The sequence below is a fragment of the Dermacentor albipictus genome, chromosome 6 (assembly GCF_038994185.2).
Source record: "Dermacentor albipictus isolate Rhodes 1998 colony chromosome 6, USDA_Dalb.pri_finalv2, whole genome shotgun sequence".
Classification (NCBI taxonomy): Eukaryota; Metazoa; Arthropoda; class Arachnida; order Ixodida; family Ixodidae; genus Dermacentor; species Dermacentor albipictus.
This window is the reverse complement of record NC_091826.1, coordinates 80,598,902-80,617,727: the sequence shown is the minus strand read 5'-3', so window position 1 is coordinate 80,617,727 and position 18,826 is coordinate 80,598,902. Positions and strand designations below refer to the sequence as shown.

Here is an 18,826-nt window from a genome sequence, read left to right as displayed (position 1 = left end):
CACTGGCTCTTACTTGCTGGACGTATCGGGGGTCATACCTATAAGAGATGAAAACAATTACTCAATTTTTATGAGGTGTTTTGTAAAAAAGATCCTATATCATTTGTCATGCATTACAGAAACATTTAATGATAAATAATTACGAGTGATTTGTTTGCAATTATGGTTATGCATGTTTGTAATGTAATCCCTGTGTGCCGAACTTCATACGGAGTAAAGGCCTTTGTCAGGCTTCTTGCCTTTTACCTTTGCTCTGGTTTCTCTAATCCAGAATAAAACAAATAAAAAACATGAAAAACAGAAACAGGCAGAAACTAACTAAATATCGATAGTATGAAAAACCGAAGCTGGTTAGGTCTGGTCTGTATACTTTGCGTTTTTTGGTCCCACTGCGTGCAAAAATGTGGTCTCGTTGGTAAAAACGACATTGCGCCGGTCACTTGCTGTCCAATGAAGATGGGCCTGGGCAAAAATCCAGTCTTTTTGCCTTAGCGGCGTCCGAAAAAAGCGGCTTTTGGGCAGCACTTCGACTCTTCAGGCCTTCTTCCAAAAGGCGTATTCTCACCAACTCTTCGCTGACGTCCAGGCCAACCGCATCTCTAACCTGGCCGGCCGTCATGAAGGGATTGGCTTCGGCGACAAGAACCAAGGCGGCATCCCCTTCTCCTGTCGTCTTCCGAACACAGTTCCTTGCTGCGTCACCTATGCGCCCTTCATCTCTAAACGCGCAAATTATCCTGTTCACTGTAGCTAGCTGTAAATCTAAAGTGCCCGCGATCTGTCTTTGGGATGTGCCACTCAACGACATGCGTACTGCAGCTACTCTCTTTTCCTCTGGAACCCGAGGTGGCATCATTCACACTATGCGAAGCACACTCCCGAATAAAAACAGATGAAAGACGTTATTATCATGAAGCGCAATGGCAACGACATCTGATGGGGTTACTTCGCTTATCAATTCACACCTTCCTCACATACAGGAAAGCAGACGGTACCACATCACCTTTTCTAATCTTTTCCCAGCGGCACGCAGAAAATAGAAGGAAATGCGATAATGCACAAAAAAGCAGGTGGGGTTGGATCTGGTTCCGGTAACAGCCTGGCAGAGGACAGCTGCACCGGAGTGCGCATTCATTTCAGTCGTTTCAGGTTTGTAATGAAGAGAATGGAATGTGACATCAGCAATGTGCCACTTATAATAAGGGCATGCTGTGTACTGAATAATATTTGCAAACACTTTGGGGATTCTGTATCGCAGCAGTGGATCAGTGAGGCACAGCTGTACAACACAATATTTCAGCAGCCAACACACACTACGGATGCACTCATTGCAACTGGAAAAAACATTTGAGCTGCAGTTGCCATGCACTTTCACCAACAGATGGCCCAATAGCCAAGCCATGAAGTTGAAAAGTGCAATTGGTAGACCTCTATTTGTTAAAATACTGGGACAGCAGGTCCACCAATTTTTCTTGGGTATTCACTTGCCGTTCCTTCAAAGCTTGATTAGCGTTCGTAGCTTGTTCTAACATTGCTATAAGTTTGTTTTGCTGCACTAGCAAGCTGTTTCTGAAGGTTTCTGAAGCACTCTCTCTCTTCCTTTCTTGTGGGCGGCGCTGTTGCTTATGTCTGGTCTCTATGGTATCAGTTGAATAGTCTGCTAAATCGACTACTTCCTCTGGAGAAGTACTCTCACTGGACTCCATGCTGGAAATGATCTCGAATGAATAAAAAGGATTTTTTGTTTATGCCACCTACACATTAATTGACTGTTTTCAGCCATATATATTTACACACGAGTGCAAAGCCAGAGTGGTCATCTGCCACACAAAACAACCCTTGGTGAATATGACGAGCAGCTTAGGTATTATGTGTCTGTATTATGCCTTATGCGGAGGTATTCCAGTTTCCTTTGTTCATTAGTTAATTTTTTTCTGTTGAAAGTAATTTGTGTACTCGTAGAAATATGGCAAATCTAGAGTTCGGGCTTATTTCCTATAAGCATGTTAAAGTATCACGTATGTTTGCACTTGCCATTTCGACAGTTCCATCCGGAGAGCAGGGGCTCTCTCCTGAATGAGGGAGCGATCATTCGCCGGCAGGGCACTCAAGATTCTGTGCATTTCAGAAAAGAAGGGCCAGGGAGACGGTGAGGACCCTGTTCTTTCCTGCGACTTTTTCCTGGAAGCACAGAAAGCAATGATAATTTTAAAAAACTAAATACTAGGCAAATAGTAGAAGCTAAACAAGTTTTCAAATGCTTGCTGTAAGCCATGGCAGGCGGATAAGGACCATACATGCAACTTTACTTGCCGATTCCATATACTTGTTTACCATTACTTGGTGATTACTTTAGTTTTTTTAGAAACGGGGACTCAAGGTTTGGGTACCTAAACTGCATTGAGCTTGCAGCCCTCAAAAAAGGAAGACGAAAAGTTAGGAATTGGGGTGACAACAGTAATGTTGGGTTATATTCTGGCTTGCTACCATGATGAAAAAAACTACTTAACAGGACGAAAAACATGACGTGCACATACTCAACAAAAGGGTGGTGCGTGAAAGATGTTTGAAGAAATGTATTGCTTCATTTTGGTAAAGCTTAATGGTGAAATTTAGCTAAGTGCCTTTGATGCAAGGTCACATATACCAGCTGTGATTATTAAGCATGCTGACATGCCACATTTGTTGATTCCGCTCAGGAACTTCCTGAAGAATTATGCAGAAATGCAATGCAGTACCTGTCTCGATCGTTCTATTTATATATCATATGGTTTTCTCTAGGTGCACGAAGCAAAGAATGCTTTTCGTTTAAAGGAAACCAAGCATAAAGCCGTGAGATCTGGTTTTAGGCCGTTTGTGAAAGCTTTGTCACCAAGGTGGGCCACCGTTATCCTGTTTTCAGACTTCACTACAGGTTTGGCATAGCAAAAGAAGCTCTTCGTATTGTCACTTCAGTCGATCAGCACTAGGTCACTTATGCACGCCATGCAGGCGCACACACGGCGACTTCACCACAATGGCCACCAATGCAGCTCGTGTTCGCTCTGACTCGGCTGTCATGCGAGAGATGCACTGTGTAGGAAGCCCTGCCTTAACTGATTATTGCTATGTATCTCCGCAGGCAGGTATTACATTCCGAGCACCGAGAACCTAGGACTTTCCTGCATCCCTGTTCTCGTTCTCTGCTTAGTGAACGTTGCTTACCTGTAGTATTTTTTGACAAATGGTTGCTTAAACGTAGCTTTATTTAAAGCTATTAACATCTGTACTTTTGAAGTCATCTCGGGGCCAAATTAAAGAGAGTTCTTCGGAGTTTCTTTCGCAATATCTTTCGTGAGAATAGTAGTTAATCAGAGCTTTTTCTCCAGCACTATGAAATTTGAATTTTTGCGCTCTTTTGCCGTTACGCAACTTTCACTTCCGTTTATACCACCCTCACACCCACAAGAAACTGTAATTACAGAAAAAATGCAGTCAGTATAGGTGCAAGAAAGCTTACCTAAGTACAGTCAACTTTCACAATAACAGTGACCTAAATTTCATACAAAGTTATATGCCGGAGTCAGTTGATGATGCTCTGTAGGATTTATGGGACCAAGCGTTCAGAATACATTTCAACGGTCACGCTAAATGCAAGCAAAGCCAGTAGATTCAGCACAGTGTGCGCAAGGACGTGCAACGCTCGGGCACACACCATCTAAAAAGCTAGGAGCTGGGTGATTTCTTTAAAAACCACAGGCCTCATATTTTGATGACTTTCTTGTCATTAAAGTAGCGCCACCTCATCGTGGAAAAACGGCATTACTCGTTTCACATATTTATGAGCGACAGCTTGGGCAATGTCACAAGATATGATTTGCCAATTTTGGTGACAAACGCGTTCTTCAGCCCCATGCATTTACTTTGTAGAGAAAGAGCGATTCCTTATGACGAGCCGAACTGACAACAGTGGGAGCGAACAGCAAGCTAACTTACGCATGGTTAAAAAATAATGCATGCCGCCTACTTGAGAATGAAAGTTTAACTGATCTCAACACGTTTTCACCGTGTTGTGTTTAACCGATCTCAATCAATTTCAAGTTGAGTGAACCAGTTTGAAATTTGGACGTAGGCCAACTTAAATTTAGGGGTGAGCCAACTGAAATTGGAGGAGTATGCTTATGCATACTTACTCCAGTGGAGCTTTATTCTTTCTCTGTTTATACCTAAGTAACATTGTTAAACGAAGCGGCGTGTTTGAATGCAACTCCCCTATTATATCCGAACTAAAGGGTATTACGTAAAATATATTCAATCTTGCCACCTAACTGAAGTGAAACGAGTTAATGTAGGTAATATATGCGCTGGCCATGCCTGAAGCTTACCAAGAACCACCACGTAGTACTCAGGCGTGGTCAACTTGGATGCATTCGCCTGAATCTTTGCCCGATCTTTGGTCTGTGTCGGTGTTATAGACACAATGCTCCGTCTAAAGTCGTATGCTGCAAAGTACTTGATGAAACCTTGGAAGAGCTCTCCAACTGCTTCCTGGTTTCTGCTCCTCCACGTCAGTCGTTTACGGCTTGTGGTCTTGTTGATCATTTCCTGTATGGAAGAAAAAATTATGCCTGTCAAAGCATACCTGAACTCCGAAGGAGCTAAAGGAGAAATATAACATCTTATTGAAGAGCAAATTAGCTATCGCATTACAGTCGTGACATTTTAAGGGCAGCTCAAGAGGATATGGAAGAAAGAAGCAATGCAGTATAGTATTTGCCTGGCGATTTCGACTCACGAACGGCACACATTTAACCGTGTGGCAGCGTTCTGGAAGGTAGACTAGAAAGCTAGGCATGTTACAGGCAGGAATTACACGCAAGATAAAGGAGGAATATTATTAGGCAACAATTTGAGGCCTGAAGGGCGTAAATGCATTTAGGAGGGCAGTGTGGTGGTACGAGCCATAATGAGTGGGTTCATGATGGTGTGTCCACCACATTTTGGTGCCATCCTAAACAACGTAGAGTAAAACGGGCACAGTTTCCAGACAGTGACAGAAAAAATGTATTACACTAGTACATGAAGTGAGGCTTGTGGTTTATAGGTGCAAGATTATATTGCAGAGAACATTCGCTTACTGACCAAACACGAGCGACGTCAAATGCCCAAAGAAGCACACGAAGAAGATTCACACGATGAGGCCAGCACTCGTCGTCACAATGCTGGCATGGCGAGAAGCACCGACTGCAGGGGCACGCCATGCTTGTCCCAAAGATAACATTCTGTGCAGGCACTCTAGCTTCAGATGCACCTCCCCCTCCCCCATAGCTCTAGAATCATGGATAGCTGAGCTGGCTGGTGTTACATTATGTGCAAAGGGGAAGAGTCTTTCTCGCCTAAAATGGCATGGCGAGAAAGAAGTGCATATGACATGGAAACACGCTTAGGATGAACGTCCTTTCTGTTCAGGAATATTTTTTTTTGCCTTTCTTGTATTACTTTAGCACCTCAGTTTGCACATAATCTCGAGAGCTTGTATGCACTGGTTCGACTAGGTAACGGGCGCCATCATAATTTAATGCTTGCCAGCCGTTCGAATTCCCGCCAAGCTTTAGTCTAGGCCATCGCAGTTCATTGCAGGATGCCAGCTTGCATCAGCACGGCCGCATAGTCATCGCCCAAAGAAGATTTACGACGACGTTGCAGTCACTACGGCGGTTAAAAAGCCCGCTTTGCTTGGTATTGTTGCTGAACTTCCTTTTAGCTCGCTGGGGAAGATAAATAATTTGGTAACTCGCTGGTGGCGCGACAGCCTACGCTAGGCAGATGATTTTTACTTTGAGGGATAGTAAGTGGCAACGAACTTATTACAAATTCATTAAGATGAATAGGTTACTAAGGTGTCTGCATTTTATAAGACAATTAAGACGATAGTGGTCACTTACAGGGCTTAACCTTGGGAGCACTCTGGGGTTCGTTCCTGCACAGCAAAACAGACAATGTTGTAATCGTCACCGCAGAGCTTCAGCTCACTCACATTTTTGTATGGCAAATGGAGTATGTGGTAAATGGCACTTGTATTAATAGGGAAACGCGAGCGTGACTTATGGGTTTATAAGAAGGGGGAAAAAGTATATTAGCACCCATTTAGGCTGTAGCAAAAAGTTGCAGAGGCAGTGCATACCCATTTCTCACATGGGTGGGGAGGGGGGGGGGGGGGGGGGCGCTCCAGTTAACGCGCTTGGAACTGGGTAGCTAAGGTCTAAGGAGACGCGTAGCTCGTCCCCACTCTGCAGTGCACGCAAAGGGGCGCCGCGGTGGGTTCGCTGACTCGCCACGGCAAGGCGCAGAGTCGACTCCCACCGTGGTAGCAAAGAACGGGGGTTTATTCCCTCCTATGTGCAAAATGCGTGTACAATAGAGGAGTTTTGGCACTAGGGTGGCACTCGCAGACTGCGGGTGAAAGCTTCTGGGAAGTCTGTTCTGCCACGCAGGCTCTTCCGAGAGCTAGGTTCGCCGCAACCAAAGGAGCCTGCCTTGCTCAGAGGGGCGCAGGACCAAGTGGGTCCGCACATCCGACATCCAAGAGCACTGAAAGTGAATCTGTCCGAGTGAAGGCGACCGTGCACCTTGGATGCTGAAGGAGAGAGAGAAGCCGAAGAGAAGGCAAGGGGGTCCTCGGCCACTGTTCCTACGCGCGGCACACCGTGAGCCGCGCGCTCAAGCAGCTAGCAGCGCATCGCGCCAGCTGGGAATGTACTCTATCCAATATAAGGCTGGAAATACGTGTCCCTAGTGATAGCGCGGGCGGATGACCCAAGTCACGCAGGAACCGGAGAAGAGGGACCAAAGAGGTCCCCACAAAAAGAAAGAATAGAAAGATTTGTGCACATACCGAGTTTAGAAAATAAAAAAGAATAGTGTAGCACAAAGTTGCAGAAGAGATCCGTATGGTCTCTTATGAAGGTTTTCTTTTTTTCAAAAGAACTTGTCCACAGCAAGAAGTTACACCTAGACTGTAGAACGAAGTTGCAAAAAAAATCCGCAGGTATTCCTAGAAAGCTATTTCAAAAAGACTTGTCCACAACAATAATTTAGAAAAACCTCATAGATATCACGTCAGAGTTTCTAAATAAGGTGAAAAAGCGGCATCGTGATGCTGCTGAACGCAAGTGATTGCTGAAAACTATGAGCTTTTGATATTTATTTTTCTTTCGGATAATCACTTTTAGCCTCAACGAAAATGTGCGGCCAAACTCATCTCACAATGCCGACAGTAATGTGTAAACACCGCATTGCTACATTAGCACAATGTATTGCCACTGTCGAGATGGGGCATTTGTGATGCCATACTGCTGCGGGGCTCCTCTTTCGTTTGCGGTTTTCATATGAACACTCACTGCCATCTAGCGCCGCCACCGTGAAGGCTGCGCACTGCCTCCGAAACAGAGTAACGAGTAACGGGACATGACTGAGACAGATGAAGCGAATCCCGTCGTCCAGCGCTGTTACTCGATTCCTTCAGCCATGTACCAACCAGAAACAAGTTGGCACGTTAGTGGAGAATTATTCTATGGATTGCCACAGACTCAGTGGCATATACTCAGTAAGCCTAGTTGGCACGAGGACCATTGAAGAGCAACGAATGCCTAGTGACTTCATGGTGCAGCTTGCTATTGCATTGGCGTGAAAGCCGCTCATTGAAAAAGCAGCACATATGCACCGCATTTGTTCCTCAGCTTGCTAATGCTCCGGAAAGCGAAAACAACTTAACTGAAGTAAAGACTGTGCTTAATTACTGCTGCTGGAGCCCCTCTTCCAGGGCACCACTTTCTATTGCGCCTCGCCGAGCCTGGTCAGTGGTTGCTATTTCGCTTTCGAAGTCCTGTTTGGAGAATCGTGCATCCCATGACCAAACTGTTGAGTGTGTGCTCTGCACATTGGGAAGTTATGTGTCAGGATATTGTCCATGAGGATCCCTATGAGGTGGGTTCAATTCTGCTGAGCATTGGAGAAATTCAAGGGACATTCTTCATCATAGTACACAGCGCATAACCGGTGTCCCATACCTACAGTTACCCAAGTTGTCTTCAAGGACGTTCATTGAAGAGCGCCAGACACCTATTGGCACATACATACCCAATAGCACAAGTTGGTATGAAAGGGGTTCGTTAGAGTAAAGCCCAGACCGAATGGCACATATACCCAGTACTGCAAGTCGGCATCAAAGAGTTTCTTCGAACTGCAGTAAGTACCGAATCCCGCATCTATATTGATCCATATGGCGTCAAAGATGTTTGCTGTCGAGCGGCACCGTATGTAAACAGTGTCACATACTCAGTTACTTAGGTTGGTCGAATGGTTGCTTTCAAATCCTGTTACCCCAGTACATCAGCGCGATGCGCCAATGAGTGACTGACACACACACACACACACACACACACACACACACACACACACACACACACACACACACACACACACACACACACACACACACACACACACACACACACGCACGCACATGCACACACACACTGTGTACTGCACTCTAACAACCACTCCTCATCAAGAAGCCCTGTTCTCTCCATAGTGGCCCAAGGCACAGTCCTGGGGCGCCTTCTCTTATATATATGAATGATTTACCCGCTGAACTCTCTCCTAACATTCGTCTCATCGCGGACAATTGTGTCGTATTTCGCCCAGCCGTTGCTAGTACTGATAACTGTACATTGCAGGATGATCTTGACAATGTTACCACTTGGTGCAACTTATAGCCAATGTCACTGAATACTACAAATATTTTAATAGTACCGTTTCTTAGAGGAAAGCATCAGCATGCAAGTATGGTCTCTGCAACTCGGAAATATCATCTCTGGAATCATGCAAGTACCTTAGCGTTACGCTTTCAAATAACCGTTCTTGGTCTTCTCAATGTATGAAGATTACCAATCAAGCCAGTGGCATGCTTGATTACTTCCACCACAACTTGCACATTGCTCCCCCATGCTTAATGTTGCTAACTTATCTAACTGTTTCATACCTAAGCTGGAGAACGCAGGCTCTGTTTGGGACCCACGCCAAACTGCCCTTTCTAATGCACAAGAAGCAATGCAAAATTGTGCAGCTCGTTTTATTTATTCCGATTAGGTATACTACGCAAGTGCTTTCCCCCAAAATTAAAAGCTGGAATTTCTAATTTGGATACAGGGCATCAAGTTTGAAGACTGAGTCTTTATCTCAAGTTTTATCATTCTTTTCCTAGTACTTCAGCCATACGATCCAGTGCCCCGTCTCTGCCATACAAGTCATGAAAAATACGTGTACCTTCCACATGCTTGGAATATTGTGGATCTCATTCCTTGTCTTTTCTTTTTCAAGACTGCCCAGGACCACTATGACATTTCTGCAGATGCCAGGTACCAGTCCAATCCACATAATTTCAATGCTGCCATATTTCTCAGGTAATACCCCCCACCATGGCCTATGAGGTACTAATAAAAAGATAAACAAATGGGCACTTCGTCATGCAGTCCCAAGAGAAGTGCTTAGTGCCAGGCTATGACTTTCTCTTCAATATCACAGAAGCCCTCCTAAAGGCATGCCATGTGAGCTACAGAACTGCTATTGCATATCATCCGCACGCCATGACAAATGTGTGTACACGTTAATCTCACTCTCGACAACTATACTGGTCACATCTAACCAGTATAGTTAAGACAGCGTTCTACCCCTCGTGATATGTGCTTATATACTACCTTCTCCCCATTTGGAGGCAACTCAGCCACTGCAGCCTCGCGACAAGGCCTGCTCTGGCCATGTGCCAGGCGGCATGCCGCCCAGGCGCGGCGGCGCGTAGTTCGAATTAACCGTGCAGAACCAACTCACGTCTGAATTAACTGGCTTTTTTATACATGGACTTCTATGGAGCTTGGCCGGACCAAATCGTACAGTTCGAATTATCCCGAAATTCGAATTACTGAAGTTCGAATTAACGAGCTTTTACTGTATCTCCAAGTCAATCCACTGCCGCTCGACAGTCACTTTTGAAATGGCGTCGGAGGAGATGACAGCGCCATCTGGCTCGCGAAAACCGGCACCGTGCTTCATACCTGAGGGAAAGTGGCTTCTTTTGAGCTTGGTTTATAATCACAAAAAAGTCCTTGAATGTAAGAAGACGGATGGTCGCATCGCTGAGTGCTAAAACTGCACCATGGAGAAAGCTTGCAGTGGAGTACAACGCACAGCATGGTGTCACGCCTCAAGATTCCAAGCAACTGAAACAATGTTGGGGAAATATGAAACAAAAATGGAAAAAATAGAATTCCGAAGAAAAAAAAAATTCACAAGACGGGTAAGCGATCTTTTATTGATGACGGAACGTAGAAGACTAGCATCATTAGGTAGGATATTTGAATTGTGTTGTCAAACTGTGCGTGTGGTGTCGACAGTATATTGGCTTCGGTGGTTTCGTGCTTGCTGAGACTCTTGTCATTAACTGCGAAAACGACGAACCACCGTTACGCATAAATTACACGAACAGCGCAACGTTCTGTGCATGTCTTATTTATGTCTCCGCGTTTCGACGTTGTCACACTAAATAACATTGCCACTTTGGGACTACTTGACGACATTGTGATAATAGCTGCAGGCATCACAAACCTCTCATCACTGATTTTAGCAACACATCGATTTTTGTAAATCCTGCATGGGGAGACATTTGTGCAGACTTAACATCAGTGAATAATAATTATTGACCTCCAGAAAGCAGATAGAGCTGTCCTTGCTATTAATATATCAATAAATGGAAAGTAAGTGGCATATAAAAATTTAACATGCACAAAATTGAACCACTTAACCCATTAGCTTCCACCGCTTCATCCGCGTTCCGTGCGCTGCCATCCGCGACATTTTTCGAGCGCGGCGCGACCGATGTCGCTGCAAACAGACCGCGATAACTTGCACTAGAAAAGTCATAGCGTAAAAAAAAATGGTTTTATTTTGCTCTTAAAGCATGCACACATTTTCGAAATTAGAAATTCTTTCGGATATGATAAATCTTAAAACACTCTGGCATGTGAAGTGCGACGTTACATTTTTCACACTCCCAACGGCTTTCACTTCTCTTCCCCTGTGCTTTGCAGACCACTTATCTTTGAGACGGATTTTCCTTCACAGCATTGGGGAGTATCTGGCGAGGAAAATGCGCCCACTCAGAAGCTTTTAGCTGCAACGGTGATGGAGCCACAGCTGGTTTCCCTCTGCGCTGATATCCTGGCAAAACAGTTTCTTCGACGATCTGTTCGACAAGGTCCACCTTCCAATCCACGTAGGACATTTTTTTTCCAGTTGCTTTTTGGAACAAAATATAGCTGTTATAAACAGCTAAATCTATAACATAAAAAAAATTTTCCTGTATCCTTTGGCGTATCTGCCCATTATAGGGAAGGAAGCCAGCTGCTGATCGTGACGGTCAACGCCTCCCATGCCTTTATTATAGCCAAGCACAACATGAGGTTTTCGGATCGGTTGACCATCTTTTGTTTTTTTGCACGAGTCAGTGAAGTCTGCAGCAGCGTGGACAGTGGAGAGCATTGTCACTGGTTTTTTGTCCTGCCATTTTGCAGCCATGATGCCATGGGAAAACACAGTGGAGCACTCACCTTGTTGCACGTTCAATTTCTTGAAATCTTTTGGCATGTTTTTCCGTTGCAATCTCGCTGTACCAACAGCATTGGATCCTGAATCTTTGACACGTAGAAACAGGGTCGGAGAACTATACCAATTGTCCACAAAAATGGCATGGCCATTTGGTAGGTACTCTCTTGCAAGTTCAATAACAACGGCCTCGCTGCACAACATTCCAGCCGTCGCAGGCGACTTGTTGCTCTTTCTGGTGTATATCGCAAATTTGAGGCAGTATCCACTGGTCGATTCGCAGATCTTGTAAAATTTTATACCGAAGCGTGCTCTCTTCGACGGGTTGAACTGCACAAAGCAGAGTCGGCCTCGAAACTTCATGAGACTCTCATCCACTGCCAACTGCTCTTCTGGATAATAGGCTTATCCCCTTGTGCTTGGCCGCTACTGTCTGAGAAATGCAGGTATTTACAAAGGGCTTGATAACGCTGCCTTGGCATCAGGGATGGGAAGAACGGTGTGCTAATGTGCCCAATATGACTGAATTGGGTTTTTCTTGACTTGGCCCATAAGCACACATACGGCGAAGAAAACCTTCATCTCACTTGGTGTTGTGGAAAACCAAGACCTATCGGCCGCTGAAACCTGTTTCAGAACAGCAAATGCGTTCGTTTCATCAGCGATCATCTGCCAGAAGTCTTCACCGATCAAGCAGTTGAACGACGTCAAAGCTGTCGGATTTGCAGAGAGGGCTAACTAAACAGTTCTCTTCATTCCTGAATTCCCACTGAACAAACACTTTTCCACTTTCTTGTTGCTGTCGGTCAGATTCCACTTCCAGTCTTCTAACTTCGGTGCTTTTGCAGGCGGTGCACAATCCACATCTGATGAGTTTGACTCGGCGTCGGAGCCTACATCCTCATCGGATGAGTCACTTTCAGAATCACTGCTTTGCAGGTCATCTACAACTACAGTGTCGTCGCTGTCGTCATCATCACTCGCAAATAGAACCGATTCAATCTCTGCCTGCGTGAGAGGCTTGCCTCGCCGCATCGCCATGTTCGACTCAGAAACGCGGGCTTGGAAAATACTTTTCTCCTTGCAAATATTTGAGAATCTTGCGGACAACTATCTCCACCTGGTGTAAAAAGTAGTAAACAAAAACCAGGAAACACTTTCATGTGGTGCCATCTCCTATTTATTGCGATAACTAGCGGTTTTCAGTCGGACGGCGTTTCGCCATCTTTTGCCACTTCGGCCCTTTCTCCACCGGACGGCTAATCGCCGTCTTTTGACGCGAATGGGTTAAACAGGCAGTGAAACACTTATCCGACTAATCATAGTGACCTCACTACTAAAGGACATTGGCTGACTAATCTGCTACAAAAATTTTTTGAATCCTTGAAGTGTAAGCGGAATTAGTAGTTATTGCACCGATGCACTGCTTTCTCCTTTCGTCTCCACTAGTGTGCTGGAAGCTTCACGGTGCATAGCAAGGGGGCAAGGCCCTGCTCAAGTTTTTTTTGTCGCATTGTTACTTGTGGTTCAGGGACGTGTGGCACTCTCTAAACGCGAGATGGGCGCCTGGAGCTACATCACTTATGGTGACCAATCAATACACATGGCTGTCTGACCATCCTGTGGACAGGGCTTGTGGTGGTCGTATTCATATTATGCAGCATGCCAGTTTCAGGGCCCCTTCAAGAAATGCACAAACAAAGACAACAAAGAAAAGTTGGTTTCATGAGTTCTGCCTGAGTCACTGCTGTTATCACACAGTTGCTCGTGCACAACTTGTGAAACGATGACGTATGGGCCATAGGAAATGAACAGTCATGTCGGCAAAAAAAAAAAAACATTATTGTGCCAAGCTTGGCGATAGGTGACCTCAAGCGCCACAGCGAGGGGTGAAGCTAAGTTGCAGTTTGGCACACAATAGGGTCTCTTCTGCTTACAACGGTGCATGTACGTGAACATTTCGCTTTATAGAATCTTTGCAATATGAACAGCACTGAAATGCAATGTAGAGATGAAACATTAAAGGGACTGACAACCACACCAAATGTGCTAGGAGAAGGTAGAAATAAAAAGACAATCGTTTATAGTGACACAGCCGAAAAAGCTGTTTGCAGTTTAATCGAAAATAATTTCAAATTGGCACGAAAAGTCTCAAAACCTGGTAAGTGGAGGGAACTGGCGGTGAAACCTTGGCACTTCATATGTATGCAATGAAATTATTGTAACTGCTATTAAGTTCCACATACTGTTTAAGATCAGTCTCTGTACTATAGATGTTTGCCCTTTATTTTATGTGTAATATGAGCTAAGAAAAGGTACACTCAAATGAATGATGCTGCTTTCGCAGTAATGAGTCGAGTGGCAGAGCCATGACATCCTTCAATGCGTGATGGTGCACATGACTGCTTCCGTATGCACACAAGTTTGTGAGCACCCAGAGTTATGTGATCTTCATGTGAAGTTTTAAACTAAATGTGCTGTAAACGGATGCCAACACTACATGAATAGCACTACTGGCTTTGCTGAGGTTAAAAGAAAGCAATGACTTGTATACGTCCAAAGTATTTGTAAACTATGAAAGAATGTAGCTATTGTATAAATAATTTAACACTTCAGAAAACACGAACTGCTAGAATGGCTTGATAAAATATTTCTTACAGCTAGGGCTGCACTTGCCATCTGCTTCCCAACAATGCCTGTGTATAATCGCTATCACGCTCACCTCTCAATGTTTCAAGCATGTATGCCTTATATGCTCACTGCAGAGAAAAAAAAATTCTGATGAAAAAAATTTTCCATGGCTGTTTACGAGTTGCCACTGTATGATTGGACACACTGATCGGTAAGCTTTTTGTCACACTTGGGGGAAGTAGAAGAAAAAAGAAGGTAACATTAAAATTGGTTGACGATCCCTTTAAAATTTATCAGCGGTCTGCACCAGCATAGAACGACATCAGTGGCTTAGCCTCAAGAGGAGCTCTGATATCACTCGCTCCTTGTATAAACTAATGATTGCATCCTTGAACTCATCAAAGGCACAGTTGTTGTAGTGTACAACAGCACAACGAAAAGAAATGTCACTACAATAAGCAAAAAAATGGGCCTCCTTTGACATGACACAGCCATTTGCACGTTAAGTTGCGTGCAATACTCTAATTTAGGCTCCAAGGTATCATAGTTCTTGAATAAGTTGTCCAGCTTCATTGGACATTTAATCTCCAAGAGGGCTTCCTTGCCCTCACAGCATTTGCATGATAAAATTGCATAACCACCAGGGGAACAACCTATGAAGGGAAATTCCTCGCACAATACGAGCCCTCTCCGATGCACTTCAAGTGTGTGCCCCAGTGCTTCTTACCATGTCTTGTATGCAACACGCGCTGCACTTTCCTTTGAAATCCCAACATGCATTGCTGGTGTTGTAACAGTTCTGCTCCTCAAAATAAGCATAAGAAATGGGTCAATGTTGGCTGCACCTTTCGAACGAAGAAAAGTCTTCGCTCGAGTCATACAGGCATGAGCAATGCTTGCAGTTACAAGGCTTTTTCGGTATCTGTGCCATTCTGGAGAATTCGACTGTCCCTGTGTCAAGGATTCAATCTCACTCCTGGCTCGCTCTCCACCATACAATTCACACACATGGAGCATGACCTCTTCTGGTGCCTTCTGCTTCAGTTCATTTGCTTGAACCCTCAGCGTTTCCAACATAGGAAGTGGGGAGGAACGGCAGGTGCAAACATAAACACAGACCTCCATCAGGTTCAGGAGAAAGAAAGCAACTGCAGAGTAATAAGTCTGCACCAAAATTGCAATTCTGCAACTACGAATATCACAAAAAAATTATTCAAGGGCAACTTATGCCAAATTTACAATATAGAAAATGCTACTGAAAAGCGTGAAACTCGCAGTAGTATGTGCCTAATAACCAACTATATCTAGCGGAGAGCCTACACTGGTGGGGGAGGCACCATTTCAAGATTAGAAAGCTCGGTACTGAAAGTTGTTGCCACCTGCTCATTTAGGCCCAGAAGAAAAAAGATTTTCAATGTCGTGAGATGCCAACTTGTTTAGTTGCCCCAACAGTGCCCAAGTGTAACTGCTGCCATTGTATGTCCTCTCATGTAGGCTACGTGTAGTTGTAGCAAATAATGCATCCTGTTATTGTAGAGAGAGCTGCAGAAAGGTGGCCTCTAAAAACTAAAGCATGTCGTACAGAAAAAAAATGCTTTCAAAAAGAGGATGCCAAAATGCTGTGTAATCTGCTATGTCACCTTCCTTTTTGCTGCTTTGCAATTTTTAGCCTTTTGTGCGCTCTCAGAAGAATTATACTTAATTAGCTGTGATCACAGTCTGCGCTTCACATTAAGGTGTGAAGAGTCTTCCAGGAAAGGAATGTCTGGCTTTCCGTGTAGCAAAATACACCAATGTAGGCCAGTGTCCACATTGGTGGTGACAAACATGAATGAATGAATGTTTGATCTTTGATGGCGCAAGGGCCAAGTATGACCAAAGAGCGCCATGTCTGTGGTAATGAGTTTGCAGTGTAATTATGATTTCTATGAAGTTGGTGTGACGTGGCTGTAAAGGGGCCTTAAAAATAGTCTCTCTAAAGTGCGTAAAATCTGTGTAATAAAATTATGGCGATGACGTATGACTTCTACTATGAACATTGAGATGCATTACAAAAGAATGATGCGACATGTAAAATATATCTTGTTATAAGAAATGCTAGAGCACTACTGCCTCCTCAAAGCCCTTGAAACGCAAGGGTCTGGGGGCACGTGCTATGCAAAACAATTATCGCAGCGGCATCCTCTGCAGCGAGGATGCTCTACGAATTTAATGGGCTTATAACATGTAGAACGACATCATTTAAGAAGTTGAGGACTGCCTTGGTGTTAAAAAGCGGTTCCTTACCAAGAAACATAGCCGAGTGTAGAGGGATGTAATAACGGTATGCAAGCGGAAAATGTTTCTTTTTCTTCGTTTCGACTTCCCGACACTCCAGGAGCACATGGAGGACGGTCAGCCTCTCACCGCATCTACCACAGGTTGGAGGTTCATTTCCAGTAAGTAGAAAGTGATGGGTCCCAAATGTGTGTCCTATTCTGAGGCGACGGAATAGGACACCTGTTAGCCAAGATTTTGTTGGGGAAGGCCAAAAGCCTAACTGTGGCTTTATAATGTGCAGTTTATTATTTGTTTCTGCATTCCACATGCGTTGCCAGTGTTGTCACAGTTTCTTTCTTAGGAAAGGCTTCAGATCTGTGACAGGGACAGCAGCTGTAGGAAAAGTAGTTAGTGGTGGGAGTGATGTGGCCATTTTGTCAGCTAGTACATTACCATCGATGCCTCTATGGCCAGGTACCCAGCATACTACAACATGTCTATATGGTAAATAAATACCGCATAACAGTGAGTAAAGTTCAATTAAAACAGGATTTGTAAACTTTTTTAAAGAATTCAGCGCTATTAAACGAGTCTGTGAATATTATTGCTCAGTCAAGTTTTAATTTCTTTATATGTTTTACTGCAGACAGTACAGCATAGGCTTCTGCAGTGAAGATACTTACTCGTTAAGGGATTCAATACATCAGATTATCAGATTTAGAAAAAGAGGGACCAACAGCAGCATGAGATACACCAGAATGTGATTTCTTTGACACCAATGCAGTCCTAGGTTTCCTGAAAAGATGTGTTACATGTTATTAGCCCCACACATTCGTAGCGTCTCCTCAATTAAGGATGCCGCTGTGATAGCTGTTTGGTATAGCACATGGCCTCTAGGCCCTTCTGTTTCAAGGGCTCTGGCGAGGCAGTAGTGCTCCAGATAATTTTACCATCTCACATATTTTCCATATTGCATCATTCTTTCACCGTGGATTTTAATGCTCATAGAACATGTCATTTGTCATTGACATAATCTTAATACAGATAGATTTTACGCACTCTAGAGCACCCATTTTTAAGGCCTCTTTACAGCCACGTCACATCAACTTCATAGAACTCATAACTACACTGTGTACTCATCACCACGGACCTCACACTCTTTGGGCATACCTGGCACTTGCGTCAATAAACACCATACATTCATTCATTCATACCCTTTTTCGACGAGACAGAACAGCCTCAATGACTATTGTGTATTGCATCCACAATACAACAGTGGCATTTTATACAGCAGTGCAATTGTGAAAATGCTAAAACGGCTATAGAAGTTATGGTGAAGCAGTTACCACACAAACATATGGGACCTGGAATAATAATTAGCAGCATGCACTTGGCTGCATGCCATCTTGAGGCTGCATGTCTAATCAATAATCGAGATTGTAGCACATATGGTCTTTTTACATTTCGTGTGTGTCTGCAGTGCCATACAGCCGCCACACAGCACATAGAACACTAAACCCATTACCCAACTATTCAGTAGGGGTATGTGAGTATTCAAAACATTTTGAATATTTCAAACTGTCAACTGCGCCCGATTAAATGGAATTGGAGCAAAAGCACCGTAAGTTTTCACCCCTCGGGTATAGTATAGACATAAAACATGAGAACTCGGCTAGTGGAACAGGCTACGTCGCTTAAGTAGCCATACATTACAGGCTATGCAGTGAACATTCGCACACTCTAAAGAGTTCTGCGCATGCAAAGAAACTACTGGTCTGCTCCTAATGCTCCGTTTGTGCGTTTAATAAACAACACTTCATAATGTGCTATGTAATGACAGAACCTTCCTGACTGTACCACGATCTGAACATTGTTTTATATTAATGCTGCTAATGCCTGTTCATTATTCCAAAACCATTCGATTTGATTCTGAGCAATTTCCATTCGATTCGGTCTCAAAATTCACTGTTCGCAAACCCCTATTATTCAGAAACACTGAGGTGGATATTAAACAGCAATCTTTAGGAAAAACTTCTCTGGATAAGAAGTTGTCGTGCACGCATGCCAGGTGTATTGTCCCCCACACCATTAACAGGTGGCAGGTGCTCTTGGCAAGTATTTCTCCTGTACGCCTGCATCGGCTGGTGGGAACGTAGAAACCGAGTAGCTCGGGTTCTCTTCGTAGGAGAGCTACGTTGTGCAAGGCAGCGCAAGCTGTTATTATGCGAGCTGCATTATGAGGCTTGTGCTGCAGCTTCATGTCTAAGCAGGGAAAGCGCTTTTTCCACACTTCAAAGGC

The 18,826-nt window shown here is 44.2% G+C and overlaps 1 protein-coding gene and 1 pseudogene across 10 annotated transcripts in view; one reads left to right on the top strand and one right to left on the bottom strand.

Moving 5' to 3' along the window:
* LOC139061236 (uncharacterized) overlaps positions 1-18,826 on the top strand; it is a 170,778-nt gene that overhangs the window by 64,205 nt on the left and 87,747 nt on the right. For 3 of the 10 annotated variants that reach the window (XM_070540929.1, XM_070540924.1, XM_070540928.1), the window contains exon 2: positions 16,646-16,706. The exons of 6 other annotated variants lie outside the window; for them this stretch is intronic. In XM_070540929.1, coding sequence (XP_070397030.1) covers positions 16,646-16,706 — 61 coding nt within the window. Of the gene's footprint in view, positions 1-2,045; positions 2,150-9,360; positions 9,748-16,645; positions 16,707-18,826 lie in introns of those variants that run through there. One more of the 10 variants, XM_070540921.1, reaches the window with a different exon arrangement.
* On the bottom strand, positions 11,012-11,679 carry LOC139061424 (piggyBac transposable element-derived protein 4-like; annotated as a pseudogene).